This window comes from Neophocaena asiaeorientalis, unplaced genomic scaffold (assembly GCF_003031525.2).
Source record: "Neophocaena asiaeorientalis asiaeorientalis breed wild unplaced genomic scaffold, Neophocaena_asiaeorientalis_V1.1 scaffold662, whole genome shotgun sequence".
Taxonomy (NCBI): domain Eukaryota; kingdom Metazoa; phylum Chordata; class Mammalia; order Artiodactyla; family Phocoenidae; genus Neophocaena; species Neophocaena asiaeorientalis.
Window position 1 is genome coordinate 162,221 of NW_020176110.1, and position 24,147 is coordinate 186,367.

At 34.1% G+C, this 24,147-nt stretch overlaps 1 protein-coding gene across 2 annotated transcripts in view; it reads left to right on the forward strand.

Moving 5' to 3' along the window:
- The window catches only part of TRIQK (triple QxxK/R motif containing), a 92,438-nt gene that overhangs the window by 35,886 nt on the left and 32,405 nt on the right, over positions 1-24,147 (forward strand). For both annotated transcript variants that reach the window (XM_024732953.1, XM_024732954.1), the window contains one exon: positions 16,824-16,905. In XM_024732953.1, coding sequence (XP_024588721.1) covers positions 16,845-16,905 — 61 coding nt within the window. In that variant the 5' untranslated portion in view covers positions 16,824-16,844. The remainder of the gene's footprint in view (positions 1-16,823; positions 16,906-24,147) is intronic.

Genomic DNA, 24,147 nt, shown 5'->3' on the forward strand with positions numbered 1-24,147 from the left:
ATCATTTCACCCACTTTTTATAGTACCCTAATCTTCTTGCCCTTCTGTTATGCCTGTCCGGGAAAAAAAAAAAAAAAAAAACTTTGCTTAATCCAGCCTCTACCCCTTCCCTAGACTAGCAATGCACAGCTGAACACTCAGAAATATATTATTTGCAATCATGTAGCTTGCTGCTACTGTGGATTCATGGTTACCAAATTAATGTGGTCTCTTAGTGTTTCTCATTAATCCAGTTTTCCCTAGACACCTCTTTCCATTTCTCCAAAACAGAAATTCCAGCCTCTGCACTCTCAAATTTCCAAACTTCCCACCTTCCGTTTCACTCTTAGGAAATAACCTTGCTTCCTAATTCATGGTGAAAGGAGAGCTACCACTTAGAGCTCCCTCTGCTTTCAGCAGCCAAGCCTCAAAACTTACATATATTTTTACTCATCGTTTTTCCTCTTTCCTGCTGAAGTGAAATAGGTAGTCTGCTATGATTATTCCTTCAAGTGTACACTGAATTCTGTCCCTTCCTATCTACTTGGAAACCTCAATCATTTTCTGTTTGTTTTTTTTTTTTTTTCCTGTGTCTTCACCTCCTCACTTTATGCTGGTTACTTCTACTTACTATTTAGACCAGCTCAAATTTCCATCTGTATTCAAAAACACATGCCCTCAAGAGTAAAACAAAGCAAAGCATAACAAAAAAATCTCCCTCAACCTCAGTTCCTCTCTACTTACTATCTTATATCTCTCCTTCCTTTTACTTATTTTGTAATAGATTTGTCTAGGCTTTCCATCTCTGCTTTCTCACCTTGTACATATTCCTTAGACCATAGGAATTAAGTGTTTGTGTATGTGTCAGGGAAGAAGCAGGGATAACCATTGTTAAATCATATTATAAGGCCACTTATAATGAAACTGATGAATGCCCATTCAGTTTAGGACCAAAGGAGCCATTGCTTCTTTTGCTCAGCATAGTATTTTTGAGATTTATTTCCATTGTTGAATACTATCAGTAGTTTTTTGCTGGGTAGTATCTCATTATATGAATAAACCGCAGTTTATCAGTTTTTCTATTGATCAGCATTGGAGCTGTTTCCACTTTTTGGCTACTATGAATAAAAATGCTATGAACATCCTTGTACAAAGCTTTTTTTGTAGACGTATATATTTATCTCTCTTAGATAAATACATAGGAGTAGAATTGTTGGTAGTTAATTTTGTAAGAAATTGCTATACAATTTTCCAAAGTGGTTGTATGATTTTACAACTTATATACATGAGAGTTTCAGTTGCTCCACATCCTCCCAATATTTTGTAGAGTAAATCTTTATTTGAATCATTCTAGTGGGTGTATAGTGATATTTCAATTCTAATTTTAATATGCATTTTGCTGATTACTAATGGTGTTGAGAACTTTTTCATGTGCTTGTTTGTTATTTGCATATCTTCTTTGGTGAAGTTTCTGTTCAAGTCTTTTACCCATTTTTTGTTGAGCTGTATGTCTTATATTATTGAGTAGCTCTTTATACATTCTGGATGCAAGTTCTTTTTGTCAGATACGGGTATTATGAATATTTACTTCCTATAGATAACTCACCTACTTATTTTCTTACTTGATAAAGTTCAGTACATCCTCTTCTTTTTGCTTTTATGGTGCATACCATCTGTGTTCTCTCTAAGTGTTATTTGCCTACCCCAAGGTCATGAAAATAATCTTTTTTCCTAGCAGCTTCATTGTTTTGTTGTTTTTCTCTTTTGTTTAGGTTTATGGTCTATCCTCAATTGAGTTTTGTGTGTGGTATGAGATAGGGGTCTGTTGTTTTTTTTTTTTCCCCCATAAGAACATAGAGTTGTTCCAGCACTATTTGTTGATACTGTAATTACTTTAGTTCTAAGTATAGATGAAGGGTAGTCCCAATCACTAAGATTCCTCTTTTGGAACATGACTTTTTGGCGTCATACAGATTACTGTCTTGTAGTTACTTTTCTAATGAACTTTTATATCAATGTTGGCAAGTGATCAGGATTTTGGAAAGCACATTTTCACACATTCGAGTTTTTACATACTCTTTCTGCAGCTACAAAGGAAATTAATTTGGCAAAGTAAAGATGAAATGGTCACTTTGATCCTTGAAAATATAAGGAAGACCACTGTTTAGCTCTCCAGTTTTATACCATAGGAATTTGTTCCTATTACAGACTTATCTCACTATTACACTTATGTCAAGGTATACATTGTCTACTTGGATGCTGTGTCACATTTTGATAGTCTTTTAATTACCTATTTTTCTTCCTCAAGTGTGGAGAATTATCTCAGGAGATCTGAATCATGTACCCTTGCTTGAAATATTAAAATATAGATTCCATGAGTGGGGGAGGGGTACGGAAGTGACATTTAAAGTAAATTGCAGAGTTTCAAAATCATGGACCTAAAAGCTGAATTTGATAGTGCACTGGAACATGAGTAGGGAACAAATGACAAAGTTGGATCATTAATGCTTCTTTATACCAAGGATTTTTGCTTTATATAGGAAAAAGGCCATAATTTGGATGACTTAAGTATGTTAATTACATGATCAGCTTTGAAATTTTAAAACATTACTCTGGAATATTAGATCAGGGACCCTTATCTTCTTCATTTACTACTTTCTTCAATTCAGCTTCTAGCATAAGATTGTATTTCATGATTGATTCTCAATTCTGATCAAGCCATAGCCAAACATCTTTTTTGCCTGTTTATAACTTAATACTTAGGTTAGAGGGGTTTTTTTTTGTTTTTTTTTTTAAGTGAGGGTCTATCTTGTAGCCTTAAAAACTGAGATGGTTAATTTTTTGTGGTCATGGGTTGAATTTTTTTAATAACCTTTGTTTCGATCTGTATTTAAATGTCACAGTCTGGATTGAATGCTTTTTCTGGAAGCAGAGACATATGTGAAGGCTTCAGGTTTCTTATTTCTTTACATGTTCTTTCTGGATTTCATAAAAAAGGTATAAAGGAGCAATAAAATAAGTTGGTTGTAATGTGATTAAATATAACACTACCTTTGTTTTTTTTTAAAGGTCACATATTATGCTTAAAAATATATATGGGAAATTGCTGTGCAAAATTCACATTAAGAAAGGATATTAAAAACAAAAGTATTCTCTTTAATTTTAAAAGTCCTAAAGAGTGTACAGTTTTAATGGAGTAAAAATTAATTATGAATTATTTTAATATGCAATTTAGGTATTAAATAAAATTAACTTTTTTTCTTCCTTAAAAATGTGTTATCAAGTTTCAAGAATGTTAAAAACTTCTCTGATGATTTAATCTAAAATAATTCTTACAGCAAAATTCATAAATAATAAATATCTTATTAATCCATATTTTAGTTTAGCTGGGTCTCAGAGCAAGTTAGTTCCTCAGGGAACGTAGTCTCCTTTATAAAAGAAGGTGATGAGATGTAATCTCCAAGGAATTAAATTGTGAAAACAATCTTGGTATTGTACATGCTAATATAAATCTGTTATTCCCTTTTTGCATCTATCACAACACACTTTAAATTGTGGCTGATCTTGTATGCAAATAGCTGTCTTATTAGAAATTGTGGCTGTATGTGCTAATGTCTCCCTGGATTTCTAGGGGGTTTGCTATCTAACCATCAAAGCAATAGTAAATGAATGATGATTACTGCAAGGCTTTGAAGAACAAAGAAAAGACAGAGCATTTTAGAGGTTCTAGATGTCTGAGGCATTGACAGTTTGCACCATACACATGAATGGGTTTCTCTTTAGATCATTTAAAATAGCCCCAATGTGTTTATTAGGAAAGTAAAATATTTTCCACCTTCTTGTGTTTGTTGCAACTAATAAAATGTGAGTCATTTGTGCATGTGTGTGCTCTCTAGGCATTTTTTTGTTTGTTTCAACATTTGTTCAAATGTAACCTTGCTTAAAAAATAGAATATAATAATTTCAAAAATAAGAATAAAGTTTAAATTTTTGAAATTTTGCATAAGGGTTATCAATCACCAAAATAATTAGGAACAAACATTTAAAACTAGTTCCTCTTTAATGTATCTCCCAGGTTGAAATTCTCTTAAAGTTTTTATATTCACAGGTTATTATACACATAAAATGTGTCATTTATAGAGTGTAGGCCCTTATAAACCTTTAGGTTCTTTAGCTTTTTTTCTTGATATAATTTTGTGTATTTAAAATACATTTTAAAGTAAATAAAATCCAGTTTACTTTGGTGAAAAGATACTCTATGAGTTCCTGACTTTTTTACTTACTACAGATAATGAATGAATAAAATACTGGCCTCTAAAGTGTTATCTCTGTTTGGATGTTTGTTTAAATGACCAGGAAGGAATTGGGGGAAACATAGTTAGTGACTGTTTTGGTAGATTGCCTTCGTAACTTGCTTTTTAAACATTTAAGCTATTCCATAAAGGCAAAAAAAACAAAACTAAATTGAAGAGAGAATAATATCTTGTGTATTTATTCATTTAAACTAACTTCTCCCCTAAAATGTAGTGATATCTTCTCTAGTCCCACACAATCAAGATTAAAATAACTTGACTCCTCTCTACAATTAACAAATGCAAAACAGTATGCAAATGGAATTGCTGTATGAATAAATTATAATATATCTGTTGACATTATTTATGGTCCTTCTTTATCAGAATTATTTTTGATATTCTGAATTACAACAAGTGAGAATATAGGATTAGGTGATGTCTTGGTTTCAATTCTGAACTTTTAAGCATGTGTTATCTTAGATGTAATAACTACATGGTTTATGAGAGATTAAGACAATTTATTTGACTTTTTGTCTTGCTTTGTACATTCCTAGATATTACCATAATATTAAATCTGAAGATTATTATGAATATAAAAATAAATTTTTAGCTGAATTTATAATTTTCCTATATATAAGTAGACATTATTACTTTGGAAATGCCTTTTACTGTATAAAGTGGGGTCATTGTTTTCATTGCTCTGAGTGACCATAAATATAAATAAACAATACAATTTGGTCTGAACAGATTTCAAATGTGTTTGGCATTTGGCATTGTTAATAATGCTCATTTACAGTTAGATAATTGCATCAGTTTATATGGAGACATCTATACATCTATTTGCTTTAGTTAGGGTGATACTACCTACTGTGACAAATAGATGCAAAACATATAGAGGCTCAAATGCTACAAGTTTATTTCTTGTGCTCATAGCAGTATGAAAGGGAAAATAAGTTGGTTGAATAGCTGTCCTCCATGCAGTCATTCAGGATCCAGGATGTCATGGGCTCTGCCATCTTCATTACATTATTAACAGGGTCATTCTGGAGGTCATCTCCATTTCAGCCAGATGAATGAGTACATGTGAAAAGTTTTTATAGGTTAGTTATAGAAGTAGCAGACATTAATTTATTCATATTTCATTAATTGAAACTCAGTCACATTCCCACAACTAACAGCAAAGGAGGCTGGAACATGTAATTGAGTGTGACCAGGAAAAAAATAAGGAGAGCATGTAATTTAGGAAGCAGCTTTTCCTACATTCCACCTTTCTGGTCATGATATAGCCATGCACATCCTTTTTCCTGCCTCCCCAGTAGGGAGATCCTAAAGTTCCCCACTTACTGAATCCCGCACAAAGTCAAGGATCTCAATCCAATGCACAGTCTGGTTCCTAGAGGTTTACAGATTATGAAGTTTACCTACTGTTTCCCAGCCTCACCAGGCCCCTAATTAATAACAGCAAAGCAAAGGATAGCTGCTTCATAGCTCCAATAATCACTCCCATTTAGAAAGGGAAGAATGGGAAACACACAGGGATCATTGATCCATGCTGTGCAGGATACCGCTGAGAAGGCCCATTATACTGACAGTAGAAGTTTCTTGCTTAGACCCTAGTTATGGTCTTTTTTAGAGAAATTCCCTTGTCATGGCTCTGCCTTCTGGATGGTTCTCCTTCCTGGTCACATATGAAGTGAGTGTTACAAATCCACAAAGTTTGCCTTCTTTGGGGGCAGCCCTCTGCTGGTTTAAGTTTAGAGGCCCAAGGATTGGTTTTCATTCACAGAACTTTTTAAACAAAATTTCTGGTTTCCCTGTAAATATAGTTCCCTCATATTTTAGTAACATTTTTACCATTTCTAGTTAGTTCCATGTGCCAGTAATCACACTGCAATTTCTTTCTTAGACATGGTTCTCAAGCCTGCTTTCTTTATAAACATCAGATCTCCCACGCCTCTCTTTCTATAGTGGCTGCCTCCAGGTGATCTGGAACATTACGTTCAGGTGAGAAAGGAACATCCTTGATCTGCTCTTTGCACCCCCCTCTCTCTCTTTTTTAACTGAGAGGTCTTAATGAGCACTTGTTTTTCAAAATCTGTTTAACTGTCTTCAAAAATTTTTTAAAAGTTCTATTGAAGTATAGTTGATTTACAATGCTGTGTTAATTTCTGCTGTACAGCAAAGTGATTCTCTTATACATATATATACATTCATTTTTTAAAATATTTTTCCATTATGGTTTATCATAGGATATCGAATATAGTTCTCTGTACTCTACAGTAGGACCTTGTTGTTTTAGCCATTCTATATATAATAGTCTACATCTGCTAACCCCAACCTCCCACTCCATCCCTCCCCCAACCCCCTCTGAGTCTGTTTCTGTTTCGTAGATAGGTTCATTTGTGTCATATTCTAAATTCAACATGTAAGTGATATCATATGGTATTTGTCTTTCTCTTTCTGACTTCGCTTAATGTGATTATCTCTAGTTGCATCCATGTTGCTGCAAATGGTATTATTTCATTCTTTTCTTATGGGTGGGTAATGTTCCACTTTGTGTGTGTGTATAGATAGATAGATAGATAGCTCATCATCTTCTTTATCTATTCATCTATCGATGGACGTTTAGGTTGTTAACATGTCTTGACTATTGTGAATAGTGTTGCTATGAACATAGAGGTGCACGTATCTTTTTGAATTATAGTTTTGTCTGGGTATATGCCCAGGAGTAGGATTGCTGGATCATATGGTAATTCTATCTTTAGTTTTCTGAGGAAGCTCCATACTGTTTTGCAAAGTGGGTGTACCAACTTACACTCCCACCAACATATAGGAGGTTTCCTTTTTCTCCACATCTTCTCCAGCATCTGGTATTTGTAGACTTTTTAATGATGGCCATTCTGACTGGTGTGAGGTGGTACCGCATTGCATTTTTTTAAATTATATTTTTTATTGAAAGTGGGCATGGAGGGAACCTACCTCAACATAAAAAAGGCCATATATGACAAACCCACAGCAAACATTATTCTCAATGGTGGAAAACTGAAGGCATTTCCTCTAAAATCAGGAACAAGGCAAGGGTGCCCACTCTCACTACTATTATTCAACAAAGATTTGGAAGTCCTAGCCATGGTGATCAGAGAAGAAAAATAAATAAAAGGAATCCAAATTGTCAAAGAAGAGTAAAATTGTCACTGTTTGCAGATGACATGATACTATATGTAGAAAATCCTAAAGATGCTACCAGAAAACTACAAGAGCTAATCAATGAATTTAGTAAAGTTGCAGGATACAAAATTAATACACAGAAATCTCTTACATTCCCATACACTAACAATGAAAGATCAGAAAGAGAAATTAAGGAAACAATCCCATTCACTACTGCAACAAAAATAATAAAATATCTAGGAATAAACCTACCTAAGGAGGCAAAAGACCTGTATGCAGAAAACTATAAGATACTGATGAAAGAAATCAAAGACGACACAAACAGATGGAGAGATATACCATGTTCTTGGACTGGAAAAATCAATATTGTGAAAATGACTATACTACCCAAAGCAATCTATAGATTTAATGCTTCTCTTTAACTTTTATTTACTGCTTTTTGGTGTTTAGAAGCTGGCATTTCCAATCTTGTTCCCAAATTACTGGGCTCTCTATTCCCTCATAGTTTTGCTTGTGAACTGGCCAGTTCTTGCCTGACTTCATCTTTATCCTGTAGCTCCTTCCTCGAAGCATTGAGGAATGCTTCCAGGCACCCTCTGGGGAACACTTAAGTCTGTAATAGTCCCCACCAACATACATGATTCAATCATAATAGAATTTCATTTCTTTTTCAGTAGAGTACAATGATAGTTTGAACTAAAATATTGCCTGCCGTGTCAGTAAACAAAGGATGTGGCAGCCATCAAGCCATCACATTACAGCCACTGGATGGTGAGCCCTGAGGGAACTCAGGATGGAGACAAACAGGCTGCCCACTGCCAAGCCCATCTCGCAGTCAGCCACTGTAGCCACCTGTGATAGTATACCAGAGGAAACTCAGGATGAGAAAACACAGGATACTGGCCCCAGGTAGCTGAAGGTCATATCAAAGGAATGATTTCAGTGAGCCCAGACTCTTGCATCTTCCCATACATAGAAAAGAGCTAAATTCCTTAATCTGAGCTATCTGGTTTTCTTTAATTAATAGTAATCTTTTGATGTTCCAACTACCTGGTCTTTGTTGCAGAAACTCCTGTATATCCTGGCTTCCCCCCTTGCCTCTTTGAGCAGTCTCTCAGAGTCATCTGAGATGCTTCCTCCCAGGCTTGAAGTCCTAAGAATGTTTGCTGAATAAAACATAACTCTCAACTTTTAGGTTGTGCAGTTTTTCAGTCGACAATAGTAAATAAGTTACAGAATACCCTCCTGCATCCCAGGAAGATCAAGATTCTGTGTTCTTACAAAGATACCCTTATGGTTTCTCTGGAGATTATTTCCATTCTAGCCAATTGGAAGGGGAAAAAGAACACAGGATTCAACACTGGAGATTTTTAGTGTTCAGGTCTGGAAGTGGCACACATGACTTCAATTCATATTCTGTTGATAAGAATTCAATTAAATGTTTGATTTCAGGCTAGGAAAAATAGTGCCAGGAAAAGGACAATATGGATTTTGGTTAGTAGGTTGCAGTCTCTGCTACAATATCTAAATTCAGTAAAAAGAATAGGATTTGAAAGATATGTTGTGGATTAAAACAGTGCATATAATGTAGTGTACAGGGGGGAAGAAATTTTCTTCTACCCTTCTAGGTTCTTCTGGCTGGTCTAAGAATTAAATTGACATGAGACAGATTAACAGGAGAAAATCAAACAGAACTTTAATAACATGTATACATGGGAGAGACCCAGGAAAACAGAGTGACTCATCAAAATGGCTGAAACCCTCACCTTAAATACCCTGATCTCCAGCTCTGTAACAGTGTGGTTTCATTGAGCATTAATAGTACTTGATAACATGAATGTTACCAAGAATGAATAATTGGGAAATTTAATTGTATTTAACTGTATTTATTTGCACCAACAATTGTATTCTTGATAATTTATTTGAAATAATTTTATATTTTCTTTTTCTTTACATCTTTATTGGAGTATAATTGTTTTACAATGGTGTGTTAGTTTCTGGTTTCTAACAAAGTGAATCAGCTATACATATACATATATCCCCATATCTCCTCCCTCTTGTGTCTCCCTCCCACCGTCCCTATCCCACCCCTCTAGGTGGTCATAAAGCACTGAGCTGATCTCCCTGTGCTATGTGGCGGCTTCCCACTAGCTATGTTACATTTGGTAGTGTATATATGTCCATGCCACTCTCTCACCTTGTCCCAGCTTACCCTACCCCTTTTCCTTGTCCTCATGTCCATTATCTATGTCTGCATCTTTATTCCTGTCATACGCTTAGGTTCTTCAGAACTTTTTTTTTTTTTTTGATTCCATATATAAGTGCTGGCATATGGTATTTGTTTTTCTCTTTCTGACTTACTTCATTCTGTATGACAGACTCTAGGTCCATCTACCTCACTACAAATAACTCAATTTCATTTCTTTTTATGTCTGAGTAATATTCCATTGTGTGTGTGTGTGTGTGTGTGTATATATATATATATATGTGCCATATCTTCTTTATACATTCATCTGTTGATGGACACTTAGGTTGCTTCCATGTCCTGGCTATTGTAAATAGAGCTGCAGTGAACATTGTAATACATGACTCTTTTTGAATTATGGTTTTCTCAGGGTATATGCCCAGTAGTGGGATTGCTGGGTCATATGGTAGCTCTAGCTTTAGTTTTTTAAGGAACCTCCATACTGTTCTCCATAGTGGCTCTATCAATTTACATTCCCACCAAGAGTGCAAGAGGGTTCTCCTTTCTCCACACCCTCTCCAGCATTTATTGTTGGTCGATTTTTGGATGATGGCCATTCTGACGGGTGTGAGGTGATACCTCATTGTAGTTTTGATTTGCATTTCTCCAATGATTAGTGATGTTGAGCATCCTTTCATGTGTTTGTTGGCAATCTGTATATCTTCTTTGGAGAATTGTCTGTTTAGGTCTTCTGCTCATTTTTGAATTGGGTTGTCTGTTTATTTGGTATTGAGCAGCATGAGCTGCTTGTAAGTTTTGGAGATTAATCCTTTGTCAGTTGCTTCATTTGCAAAAAATTTCTCCCATTCTGAGTGTTGTCTTTTCATCTTGTTTATGGTTTTCTTTGCTATGCAATAGGTTTTAATTTTCAATAGGTCCCATTTGTTTATTTTTGTTTTTATTTCCTTTTCTCTAGGAGGTGGGTCAAAAAGGATCTTGCTGTGGTTTATGTCATAGAGTGTTCTGCCTATGTTTTCCTCTGAGGGTTTTATAGTGTCTGGCCTTACATTTAGATCTTTAATCCATTTTGAGTTTATTTTTGTGTTAGGGAATGTTCTAATTTCATTCTTTTACATGTAGCTGTTCAGTTTTCCCAGCACCACTTACTGAAGAGGCTGCCTTTCTCCATATTTATCCTTGCCTCCTTTGTCATAGATTAGTTGAACATCAGTGTGTGGGTTTATCTCTGGGCTTCCTATCCTGTTCCATTGATCTATATTTCTGTTTTTGTGCCAGTACCATACTGTCTTGATTACTGTAGCTTTGTAGTATAGTCTGAAGTCAGGGACCCTGATTCCTCCAGCTCTGTATTTCTATCTCAAGATTGCTTTGGCTCTTCAGGGTCTTCAGTGTTTCCATACAAATTGTGAATTTTTTTGTTCTAGTTCTGTGAAAAATGCCAGTGGTAGTTTGATAAGGATTGCACTGAATTTGTAGATTGCTTTGGATAGTATAGTCATTTTCACAATGTTGATTCCTCCAATCAAAAAAACATGGTATATCTCTCCATCTGTTTTTATCATCTTTAATTTCTTTCATTAGTCTCTTATAATTTCTGCACACAGGTCTTTTGTCTCCTTAGGTGGGTTTACACCTAGGTAATTTATTCTCTTTGTTGCAGTGGTAAATGGGAGTGTTTCCTTAATTTCTCATTCAGATTTTTCATCATTAGTGTATAGGAAGCAAGAGATTTTTGTGCATTAATTTTGTATCCTGCTACTTTACCAAATTCAGTGATTAGCTCTAATAGTTTCCTGGGAGCATCTTTAGGATTCTCTATGCATAGTATCATGTCATCTGCAAACAGTGACAGCTTTACTTCTTCTTTTCTGATTTGGATTCCTTTTATTTCTTTTTCTTCTCTAATTGCTGTGGCTAAAACCTCCAAAACTATGTTGAATAATAGTAGTGAGAGTGGACAACCTTGTCTTGTTCCAGATCTTAGAGGAAATGGTTTCAGTTTTTCACCATTGAGAATGATGTTGGCTGTTGGTTTGTCATATGTGGCCTTTATTATGTTGAGGTGGGTTCCCTCTATGCTTACTTTCTGGAGGGTTTTTATCATAAATGGGTGTTGAATTTTGTCGAAAGCTTTTTCTGCATCTATAGAAATGATCATGTGGTTTTTCTCCTTCAATTTGTTAATATGGTTTATCACATTGATTTGTGTGTATTGAATAATCCTTGCATTCCTGGGATAAACCCCACTTGATCCTGGTGTATGAGCTTTTTAATGTGCTGTTGGATTCTGTTTGCTAGTATTTTGTTGAGGATTTTTGCATCTATGTTCATCAGTGATATTGGCCTGTAGATTTTTTTTTTTGTGACTGCTTTGTCGGGTTTTGGTATCAGGGTGATGGTGGGCTCATAGAATGAGTTTGGGAGTGTTCCTCCCTCTGCAATACTTTGGAAGACTTTGAGAAGGATAGGTGTTACCTCTTCTCTAAATGATGGGTAGAATTCGCCTGTGAAGCCATCTCATCCTGGGCTTTTGTTTGTTGAAAGACTTTTAATCACAGTCTCAATTTCATTGCTTGTGATTGGTCTGTTCATATTTTCTATTTTTTTCCTGTTACAGTCTCAGAATGTTGTACTTTTCTAAGAATTTCTCCATTTCTTCCAGGTTGTCCATTTCATTGTGATATAGTTGCTTATAGTAGTCTCTCATGATCTTTTTTATTTCTGCAGTGTCGATTGTTACTTCTCCTTTTTCATTTCTAATTCTATTGATTTGAGTCTTCTCCCTTTTTTTCTTGATGAGTCTGGCTAATGGCTTATCAACTTTGTTTATCTTCTCAAAAAAATAGCTTTTTGTTTTACTGAGCTTTGCTATGATTTCCTTCATTTCTTCTTTCATTTCTGGTATGATCTTTATTATTTCTTCCTTTCTGCTAACTTTGGAGTTATTTTTTTCTTCTTTCTCTAATTGCTTTAGGCGTAAGGTTAGGTTGTTTATTTGAGATGTTTCTTGTTTTTTGAGGTCAGATTATATTGCTATAAACTTCCCTCTTAAAATTGCTTTTGCTGCATCCCATAGGATTTAGGTCATCATCTTTTCATTGTCATTTGTTTCTAGGTATTTTTTGATTTCCTGTTTGTTTTCTTCAGTGATCTCTTGGTTATTGAATGGTGTATTGTTTAGCCTCCATGTGTTTGTATTTTTTACAGTTTTTTTTCCATAATTGATATCTAGTCTCACAGTGTTGTGGTCAGAAAAGATACTTGATATGATTTCAGTTTCTTAAATTTACCAAGGCTTGATTTGTGAATGAAGATATGACCTATCCTGGAGAATGTTCCATGAGCACTTGAGAAGAAATTGTATTCTGTTGTTTTTGGTTGGAATGTCCTATAAATCTCAATTAAGTCCATCTTGTTTAATGTATCATTTAAAGCTTGTGTTTCCTTATTTATTTTCATTTTGGATGATCTGTCCATGGGTGAAAGTGGGGTGTTAAAGTCCCCTACTATGATTGTGTTACTGTCAATTTCCCCTTTTTTGCCTGTTAGCATTTGCCTTATGTATTGAGGTGCTCCTATGTTGGGTGCATAAATATTTACAATTGTTATATCTTCTTGGATTGATCCCTTGATCATTATGTAGTGTCCTTCTTTTTATCTTGTAATAGCCCTTATTTTAAAGTCTATTTTGTTTGATATGAGAATTGCTACTCTAGATTCTTTTGATTTCCATTTGCATGGAATATCTTTTTCCATCCCCTCACTTTCAGTTTGTATGTGTCCCTAGGTGTGAAGTGGGTCTCTTGTAGACAGCATATATATGCGTATTTGTTTTTGTATCCATTCAGCCAGTCTATGTTTTTTGTTTGGAGCATTTAATCCATTTACTTTTAAGGTAATTATCGATATGTATGTTCCCATTACCATTTTCTTAATTGTTCTGGGTTTGTTATTGTAGGTCTTTTCCTTCTCTTATGTTTCCTGCCTAGAGAAGCTCCTTTAGCATTTGTTGTTAACCTGGTTTGGTAATGCTGAATTCTCTTTGTTTTTGCTTTTCTGTAAATATTTTAATTTCCCCCTCAAATCTGAATGAGATCCTTGCTGGATAGAGTAATCTTCGTTGTAGGTTTTTTCCCTCTCATCACTTTAAATATGTCCTGCCACACCCTTCTGCTTTGCAGAGTTTCTGCTGAAATATCAGCTGTTAACCTTATGTGGATTCCCTTGTATGCTATTTGTTGTTTTTCCTTGCTGGTTTTAATATTTTTTCTTTGTATTTAATTTTTGATAGTTTGATTAATATTTGTCTTGGCCCTTTTCTCCTTTGATTTATCCCGTATGGGACTCTCTGTGTGAAGTGCACCTTATTGACTATTTCCTTTCCCATTTTAGGAAAGTTTTCAACTATAATCTTTTCAAATATTTTCTCAGTCCCTTTCTTTTTCTCTTCTTCTTCTGGGATCTCTATAATTCAAATGTTGGTACGTTTAATGTTGTCCCAGAGGTCTCTGAGATTGACCTCAATTCTTTTCATTCTTTTTTCTTTATTCTGCTCTGTGGTAGTTATTTCCACTATTTTATCTTCCAGGTCACTTATCCGTTCTTCTGCCTCAGTTATTCTGCTATTGATTCCTTCTAGAGAATTTTTAATTTCATTCATTGTGTTGTTCATCTTATTTGTTTGCTCTTTAGTTCTTCTAGGTACTTGTTAAACGTTTCTTGTTTCTCCATTCTATTTCCAAAATTTTGGATCATCTTTACTTCATTACTCTGAATTCTTTTTCAGGTAGACTGCCTGTTTCCTCTTCATTTGTTTGCTCTGGTGGGTTTTTAACTTGCTCCTTCATCTGTTGTGTGTTTCTCTGTCTTCTCATTTTGCTTCACTTACTGTGTTTGGGGTCTCCTTTTCACAGGTGCACATTCGTTGTTTCCATTGTTTTTAGTGTCTGCCTGCAGTGGCTAAGGTTGGTTCAGTGGGTTGTGTAGGCTTCCTGGTGGAGGGGGCTAGTGCCTGTGTTTGGTGGTTGAGGCTGGATCTTGTCTTTCTGGTGGGCAGTACCATGTCCAGTGGTGTGTTAAGAGGTGTCTTTGACCTTATGATTTTACTAAACCTCTCTGCTAATGGGTGTGATTTTGTTTCTGTCTTGCTGATTGTTTGGCATAGCATGTCCAGCTTGCTGTTTGTTGAGTGGAGCTGGATCTTAGCATTGAGACGGAGATCTCAGGGAGAGCTTTTGCCATTTGATTTTATGTGCTGGGAGGTCTCTGGTGGACCAATGTCCTGATCTCAGCACTCCCACCTCAGAGACACAGCCCTGACACCCAGCCAGAGCACCAAGACCTTGTCAGCCACAGAGCTCTGAAGAAAAGGGAGTAAAAAATAAAGAAAACTGAATAAAATAAAATAAATTTTAAAAATTATTAAAAGTAAAATAAAAATTAAAAGTAATAAAAAGAAAGAAAGAAAGAAGAGAGCAACCAAACCCAAAAACAAATCCACCAATGTTAATAAGCACTACAAACATTATACAAAAAACAAAGAAAACAATCAAAAAGATCCAGACAGGCAGAACCTTAGGACAATGTTAAAAGCCAAGTTATACAGACAAAATCACACAAAGAAGCATACACATACACACTGAAAAAAAGAGAAAAAGGGGGGAAAAAATATATATATAAAGAAATAGGAAGCGAGCAACCAAATCAATAAACAAATCTACCAATGACAATAAACTCTAAATACTAAACTAAGATAAACATAAAATGCTAAGCTAAGATAAACATAAAATCAGAAACAAATTAGATGCAGAAATCAAATCCCAAGTCTACAGTTGTTCCCAAAGTTTACCGCCTCAATTTTGGGATGATTCGTTCTCTATTCAGGTATTCCAGAGATGCAGGGTACATCAAGTTGACTGTGGAGTTTTAATCAGCTGCTCCTGAGGCTGCTGGGAGAAATTTCCCTTTCTCTTCTTTGTTCGCACAGCTCCTGGCTTCAGCTTTGGATTTGGCCCTGCCTCTGTGTGTAGGTTGCCTGAGGGCATCTGTTGTTCCCTTAGACAGGACGGGGTTAAAGTAGCAGCTTATTTGGGGGATCTGGCTCATTCAGGCCAGGGAGAGGGAGGGGTATGTAATGTGGGGCAGAGGCCAATGTAACATTGCAACAGCCTGAGGTTCACTGTGTGTTCTCCCAGGGAAGTTGTCCCTGGATCATGGGACCCTGGCAGTGGCGGGCTGCACAGGCTACCAGAAGGGGAGGGGTGGATAGTGACCTCTGCTTGCACACAGACTTCTTGGTGGCTGTAGCAGCAGCCTTAGCATCTCATGCCCGACTCTGGTGTCTGTGCTGATAGCCACGGCTTGTGCCCATCACTGGATCTCATTTAGGCTGTGCTCTGATTCCCCTCTCCTTGCTCATGCCAGAACATTGGTCTCTTGCCTTTTAGGCAGTTCCAGACTTTTTCTTGGACTCCCTCCTGGCTAGATGTGGTGCATTAGCCCCTTTCAGGCTGTGTTCATGCAGCCAACCCCAGTCCTCTCCCTGGGATCTGACCTCTGAAGCCTGAGCGTCAGCTCCCAGCCGCTGTGGGTGAGCAGACAAGTCTCTGGGGCTGGTGAGTGCTGGTCGGGAATGATCCTCTGTGTGGGAATCTCTCTGCTTTGTCCTCTGCACCCATGTTGCTGTGCTGTCCTCCATGGCTCCAAAGCTTCCCCCCTCTGCCACCCGCATTCTCCACCCATGAAGGGCCTTCCTAGTGTGTGGAAACCTTTCCTCCTTCACAGCTCCCTCCCACTGGTGCAGGTCCCATCCCTATCCTTTTGTCTCTGTTTTTACTTTTTTCTTTTGCCCTACTCAGGTACGTGGGAAGTTTCTTGCCTTTTGGGAAGTCTGAGGTCTTCTGCCGGCATTCAGTAGGTGTTCTGTAGGAGTTGTTCCACATGTAGATGTATTTCAGATGTATTTGTTGGGAGGAAGGTGATCTCCACGTCTTACTCCTCTGCCATCTTGAAGATCTCTCGAATTTTATATTCTTTACCAATATCTAATGGGAATAAGTCAAATGCATTTTTACCTGTTGCTTTAAAAATGGATTTTGTGAAATAAATTATTTCTGAAGTTTGTAGATAGTTCTTTTGATATTTTAGGACTTCATCATAATTATTTTCTTTCTTTGCAGCAGGCACTTTGGAGATCAAAGATGGGAAGAAAAGATGCCTCCACTATAAAACTTCCTGTTGATCAGTACAGAAAGCAAATTGGTAAGCAACGAATTCCTTTTGATACATTCTTGTGAATTCAGATGACGATAAAAAGCAATTATGTGTGATATTAAGAAAATAACTTTTCCCTAATAAATATGATGCACAGAATATGAATAACAAAGGACTGCACAGAATTTTTAAGGAACAAAAATCAGTGCAGCCCTGTTTACCTCTGAAGAAATACCTTTTTTGTACTTATGATTTTTCAAAGCTCTTTTAGATTTTATTAATTTGGTAAAGCAAAAATACTTTTATTGTTATTCTTAAGGCAAGGTGCTTGTGTATAATCAGTATTTTTAATATTAACATCTGTTTAATTATTTATTTTTATCCTTATAAAATCTTTCAATTATTTTGACTCTTAGTGGCAATAATGTGATAACCTCAAAATTCTCTATTAAAATTTTAACTTAGTAAAATGGTGGACTAGAGGGAAGTCCAGTAAACAGCAAAGGAAGATAACAGGAAGCTTCCTTATGTAGCTTTGTCACTTAATGCATCACTTATAGGATGCAGCATGAGTAAATAGTGTGGGTTGTTATATTATTTATGTGTTTAAACAGAAGGACTGACTTACCAGATTGAAGTTTGATCAGATGGGATGTGCTAAACCACATAAATAAAGAATAACCATATTGGGGATCAATCCACATCCAACTCTTAAATGCTCTAGGTACAGGATTTGGTACCTAGATGGATATGGTACCAAATCCATAGTGATGGATATGCTCTAGGTACAGGATTTCCTACCCAATCTTTTCAGGGATGCATGGAGTATTTACGAAAAATTACCTCCATACTAAGTCACAAACCAAGTCCCCTCAATTTTAAAGAATCAATATCCTGCAACCACAACTTTGAACAAAGTGTAGTAAATTAGAGATCAATTGGAAGCCAAAAAGTTAACTTCCCCTTCCCCACCCGCTACCCTCTTTTCTTACATGTTCCTTCCTTTTGCCACCTGTTCCCATTCTTTTGGAAATTAAAATAATAATCATAATAATAATATTAATAATAAAACCTCTTCTAAATAACTGACAGATAAACAAAGAAGTTACAATACTTGTCAGAAAATAAGTAGAAGTAATTGATAATAATAGAGTATATACCTGTTTTATAAATATGATACATAAGGTACACTCCATAAGGGAAAAGATGTTTCTGCAAAACAAAGGAGATGAAAGCAAAGTGAAAAATATTTAAAATATGTAACCAATTAAAAATTTACATGTAGAAAAATAAAGCCCTACTATAAGTAAAATAATCTGGAAATCCAATAGTAAAATGGTCAAAAAATATGAGCAGGCAATTCATAAAAGAGGAACTCAAACTACACAAACGAAACCAAACAACTATTACAACAAAAAATGCAATCAAAAGAATCTTATGAAAGATTTAACTCACCTAACTGATGGATAATGCAAGTTAAAAAACAATATTTCTGACTATATTATTTCTTAGGAGAAGGTTTATGATATTTGATTTCTTTTGTATATATCTTCCTTCACTTATAGGATGCAGCATGAGTAAATAGTGTGGGTTGTTATATTATTTATGTGTTTAAACAGAAGGACTGACTTACCAGATTGAAGTTTGATCAGATGGGATGTGCTAAACCACATAAATAAAGAATAACCATATTGGGGATCAATCCACATCCAACTCTTAAATAAACAATTCTTAGAATTTTGACAAGTGTATATATCCATGTAACCACATATGCCAATCAAAATATAGAACATTTCCATCTTCTCAGATAGTTCTAGTCAGTCCTTACCCACACCCCCCATATGCAACCACTGTTCTGATTTCTATCATCACTGATGACAGAAAAATAAAATAAAGCATCAGCTAAGATTTTTATTGAAATTGAATTGCATCTAATGATCAATTTTTGAGAATAGACACCCTAAAAATCTAAAGTATTCTGTTCTATAAACATTGCATATCTTTCCTTTGATTTAGTTCCATTCATATATATAAGAGCCAAGAAAGAATAAGACAGAGAAAGTAATATAATTGTAAAGTCTCAGCCCTCTTATACTAAATTGTTCTGAGGATTCTGTGTTATGCATTATGTTCCCGTATAGAGTTCTCTTTCCTGTTTCACTTCCTCTTGAAAATATAAGCAGGCACAAGATCTACCCTTCTCACAGGATGCTTGTGAGATCCATAAAAAGTGTTAGAGCAGTTTATAAAGTAGAGTGTTGCATGGACATGAGTTATCCTGGGTAAACTTTGCAAATACAGTAATCATGATCAAACAAAATATACTAAAATTAAAATAGCGAGGGTATACTTTTGTTTACTCTTTTTAAGGATAATGCACTGCAGTGTTTAGATTTTCATGTATATACTATAGAATAATATAGTAATATTATGTAAGTAATAATAATATGTAAGATTTTGTAAAGACAGAGAAAAAAATGAAATAGAAAAAATATTAATTAATTAATTAGGATATTAACTAATGAGAGAATTTTCTCAAGGATTTTCTTTTCTCACTTAATGCATCAGAGTTAGAAAGTACCAGAAGCCTCAACTCATACTAATGATGATAGATGGTCTATCACTGACACTGTCTTCCTTACATGGAGTTCTATGTAGACATTTTCCCAGATATGATCCAAAATGTGAGGAGGGAATAAAGCAACTAGAATTATTTTAAGAAGATATTTCAGTATTGATGGTAAAAAATAAAGTACAAATAGTAAATAAACTGAGTATCACAGTGTTTTTCTTTTAGTATTCAAGCTGTTAGTAAGCTAATTTAGATTGCTAATAAAGTTTCACAATGAATAGAGGCGTTGTATGTGTTCAGTGTTCACTTGTTACTAAATCTCATTTATTTATGTAATTTTTGTATGGTCAGTCAGTAACTGTACATGGCAAAACCAGTGCCATTTTTGAATGATGATTTCAATATCACTGTTTAATATTTGTCTTCCACTAAAAGTTTTGCCTTTTAAATTATGTAGTAAATGACAGTGATTAATGGCTTTCACAAAAAGCCTTTCTTATAATAGTCTTTGCTCAGGTAAGAATCAAATGAGCTGACACTGTGACTGGAAACGCCTCGTAGATAGAGAATTTTCACATTAAATGGACACTGCGTTAATTACTGTATCATGATCTTGAAATGTGTAGAGAACTGAGATGGAATACCCTTCTCACTTTTAAGGCAGTATACTAAGAAAAACTGAATATTCTGAAATATTGCTTACTGCAAAGGGAAATAAATTGGTTTGGGCCTTACATTTCTTCAGAAATAATGTTTTAAAAATAGATAGTGTGAGACTGGCTAATATTACAGGTATTATTCTAGAGATAAATTATTTCAAAATTGGAAAATAATAGAATTTTTAAAACTTCTAACATAATTAAGATATTTTATAAATAGATATTATTAAATATATGAGGCCAAATAATACATGTGCTAGGTAAATCATATAAAAATTATAACTAATTTACTTATAAATTCCTATTTTCTTATATAACAGAGGTATTATAGGCATCTTGTGCCACGCACATCTTATTTCATCCTCATAGTAGTCCTATAGGAGCTTCATTTTTTACAGATCAGGAAAATACAGCACAGATGGGTTAAAGAAATTTCTCAAGGTGCTACATTTGGTAAGAGGTAGAGCCAGGACTCCATTCCAAGAAACTGACCACAGAATCCCTTCACTATACTGCTTCCCTGGGGCCAAAGACTATATTAGGTACTGGCAGATGCAAAAATAATTAAGTCATAAGATCTGAGTTCATGGAATTGGCAGTATAATAGCACTATGGCTATTATGACTGTCTGAGGAAACTCTGCTCATAATTTAGAGATACAATGTCCAAAATAAATTCTGGTATTTCTTAATTCTCTCTATATTTTTAAAAATCCTAATGTTATTATTCTAGTTTATTCACTAAAAATTCATATATAATGGTATACATATTTACTTTTTCCTCTATTCCTAATTCTGTTTTATGTCCCAGACCTTCTATCTAAAATCATTTTCTTTTGTGCCTGGTAGACATCATTTTTTAGAATTTCCTAGAATATATGCCTGCTTGTGGCAATTTCTCAGTTTCTTTTTTTAAAAAATGATATTGATATACCATTATTTCTGAAATATGTTATCTCTAGCTATAGAATTTGAATTTGTAAGGTTTTGTTTTTATTTCATTGTGTGTTCTTTCAATATATGAAAATATCACTCCTTTGCATTTTGTCTATTACTTTTACTCCTAGGAACTCAATCTAAATGTTACTTCTTTAAAAATAATCAATCTTTTTTTTAACCTCCTTTTAAGATTTTCTATGTTCTTTGGATTTCTGCCATTTCACTAAGATGAGTCTAAGTATAGGTTTGACTTCATTCATTCTATTTGGGGTTTACTGGGCTTCCTGTTGTAGATTCATTTTTTAAAATATGTTCTTGAAAATTTTTATCCATTGTTTCCTGAAAATATTACCCCAGTTTCATTTTTTTTCTCTCATTTTTGGCAAATACCAGATATTCTATTGCTGTACAATAGAAAGGTGCATTTTCAGCTTTACTAAATGCTGGTAAATTATACTCTCTAAAGTGGATGCACTCACTATTTTACAGTCACAGAAACAATGTAAAATGTTGTCTATTTCTCCAAATTCTTCATTACTTTTTAGACTTAAAATTTTGCCAATCTCATACACATGAAATTGCATTCATTCTTATTTTAGTTTTCATTTTATTACTTACTAAGATTAATCATTTAATATATTTGTTGATCTTTTGATTTCTCTCTTTGACAAATCTGTTGCTGCTATTTTTCTTTTTGTGTGTGTGAGTAGACTTTTAACTACTATTCTTTCATTCTTTTTTTTTCATCTGTTAATAGATCTATATTTTCTTGAACCAATTTGTTTAACATCCTGGGATGAAGCTGAATGAAATCTACTGAGTTGTTTTTCTCTCATTGCATTGTTTCATTTCTTTATTTATACTGATAATAATTCTCTGTTACTTTATTCCATTATCCAATTTGCTTCTTGCTTTGGAAATACCTTACTTGTTTAGTTACTATAGCTTTTCTACTTTTATACTTTATTTTTATATTCTTTAAAATGGTAGGACAAATCCTCACCCTTATTTGTTGTTTTTAAAACTTGTCTCAACTACTCTTGGTCCTCTATCTGCTCATGTGAATTTTAAAATTAAATAGTCATGAAAAAGGCCACTGGTAGTCAAATTTGAATTCCATGGGATTTGTAGATTACTTCGTGGAGAATTTATGTCTTTATATGTGAAAATTCATATCAATTTTATCTTTTGAAATTATCATATGGCTGGTAAATTCAATAAATTTTTATTATTTTCTTTATAAAGTTATTGAGTATTTTTGAGCTAAACAGAAGTGATACATAATTTATTTGCTATTATTGCATATTTTTTTGCTAATATAAAATTATATTTTGTAATTGGTTCTTGCTGCTATATAAACATGGTAATGAATTTTAATTATTAATCTTGTACTAAGCAACCTGACTGCATTTTATTAGAGTAATAATAATTTGTAATTTCTCTTGATTTTCTAATAGGCATAATTAAAATTTTTTTAACCTTTGTATTTTATCTTTCATATCTTGTTATGTTGTGTTTTTCAAGTATTGGATATAAATTACTGACTTTTAAGAAAACACTTCAATCGTTTTGCCATTATGTGTAATACAGCTCTAGGATTTTGGTACATACTTGTTGGACTAAGGAAATTCCCCTTTGTTCTTAGTTTGCTAAGAGTTTGTTTTTCTTTTTTAAAATAATAAAGTATGTTGAATTTTATTGAAGTTTTTCTGTATATGTTGGAAGGATATTTTTGTTATTTTGACAAATTGTATTTATAGATTTTCAAATGTTAAACTATCCTTGCATTACTGATATATACTGATATATATCCTACTTTGTCTTGATATTTTTTAATACACAGCTGAATTTAGTTTACTAATAATTTAAGATCTTTTTAACATCCTTCTTCATGCATGAAATTGGCACCAACTTTCCATTCTCTTACCGTCTTTGTTCAGTTTTAGTTTCAGAGTCATATAAGATTTCTATAATGAATTGGAGAAATATCTTTTTTATATGCTCCAGGATAGGTTATATAAATTTGGAAATATGACTTTCTGGAATGTTTATAAAACTCCCTAGCAAAACCCCTGTCTGAAACTTTTTAGGTGAGTAGACTTTTAACTACCTTTTTTTCCCATCAGTTAATAGATCTATATTTTCAGCCAATTTGGGTAACATATTCAGTGATAAAGTTGAATGGAAAATATAGAATATATTCATAAACAGTTATGCATAAAATTCTTTTAATATTTTAAAATTATAACTGTAATTTCTATTTTTAATTGATGTTATTTAATTTTACTCTATCTCTTTTTTCATCACTTGAGATTTGTTTAAATTTTTTAGACATCTTAAAGAATTAGCTTTTGTTACTAGATTTTATTATTTCCCTTTCCATAATTCTAGTGTTGTCTCTGATTTCCTTCATTGTAATTCTTTAACTTGTCTCTTTCTTTTATAATTATTTGAGTTGAATTCTTTGCTATTTGCTTTACAAACATTTTTTTTTACTAATGTATTCATTTAATGGATCCGTTTTCTTCACTACATTATTGGCTCTATTATATTATTTTAGAGCTTTCTTGAGTTATATACAGTTATCCCTCAGTATCTGCCAGGGATTGGTTCCAGGACCCTCTGAAGGTACCAAAATCCATGGATGTTCAAGTCCCATAGTTGACCTTTGTATTAATGGCTCTGCATCTATGGATTCAACCAACCTTGAATTGTGTGGTACTGTCTGTATTTACTGGAAAAAAATCTTTCTAAAAGTGGACCTGCATGGTTCAAACCCATGTTGTTCAAGGGTCAACTATATATATATATATATATATATATATATATATTTCAAATTGATTTTTAACCTATTATTTTCTGTTCAGAAAATGTTTTTAGAATAATGTTAGTTTTTGATATTAAGCTCTTCTCTATTGCTTACTATATATATGGTCAATTTTGTTAACATTCTCTCTGTGCTTACAAGGGATAGGTATCCTCTAATATTGGGATGCAGTACTGCTTATATTAATTGTGGTCTTTTGTACTTAATATGAATGTATGAGCTGTCATTCTGTGAGAAAGAATAATTGAAATATTCTCACTAATTCCATGAAGCTGTCAAGTTTTGTAATTCTGT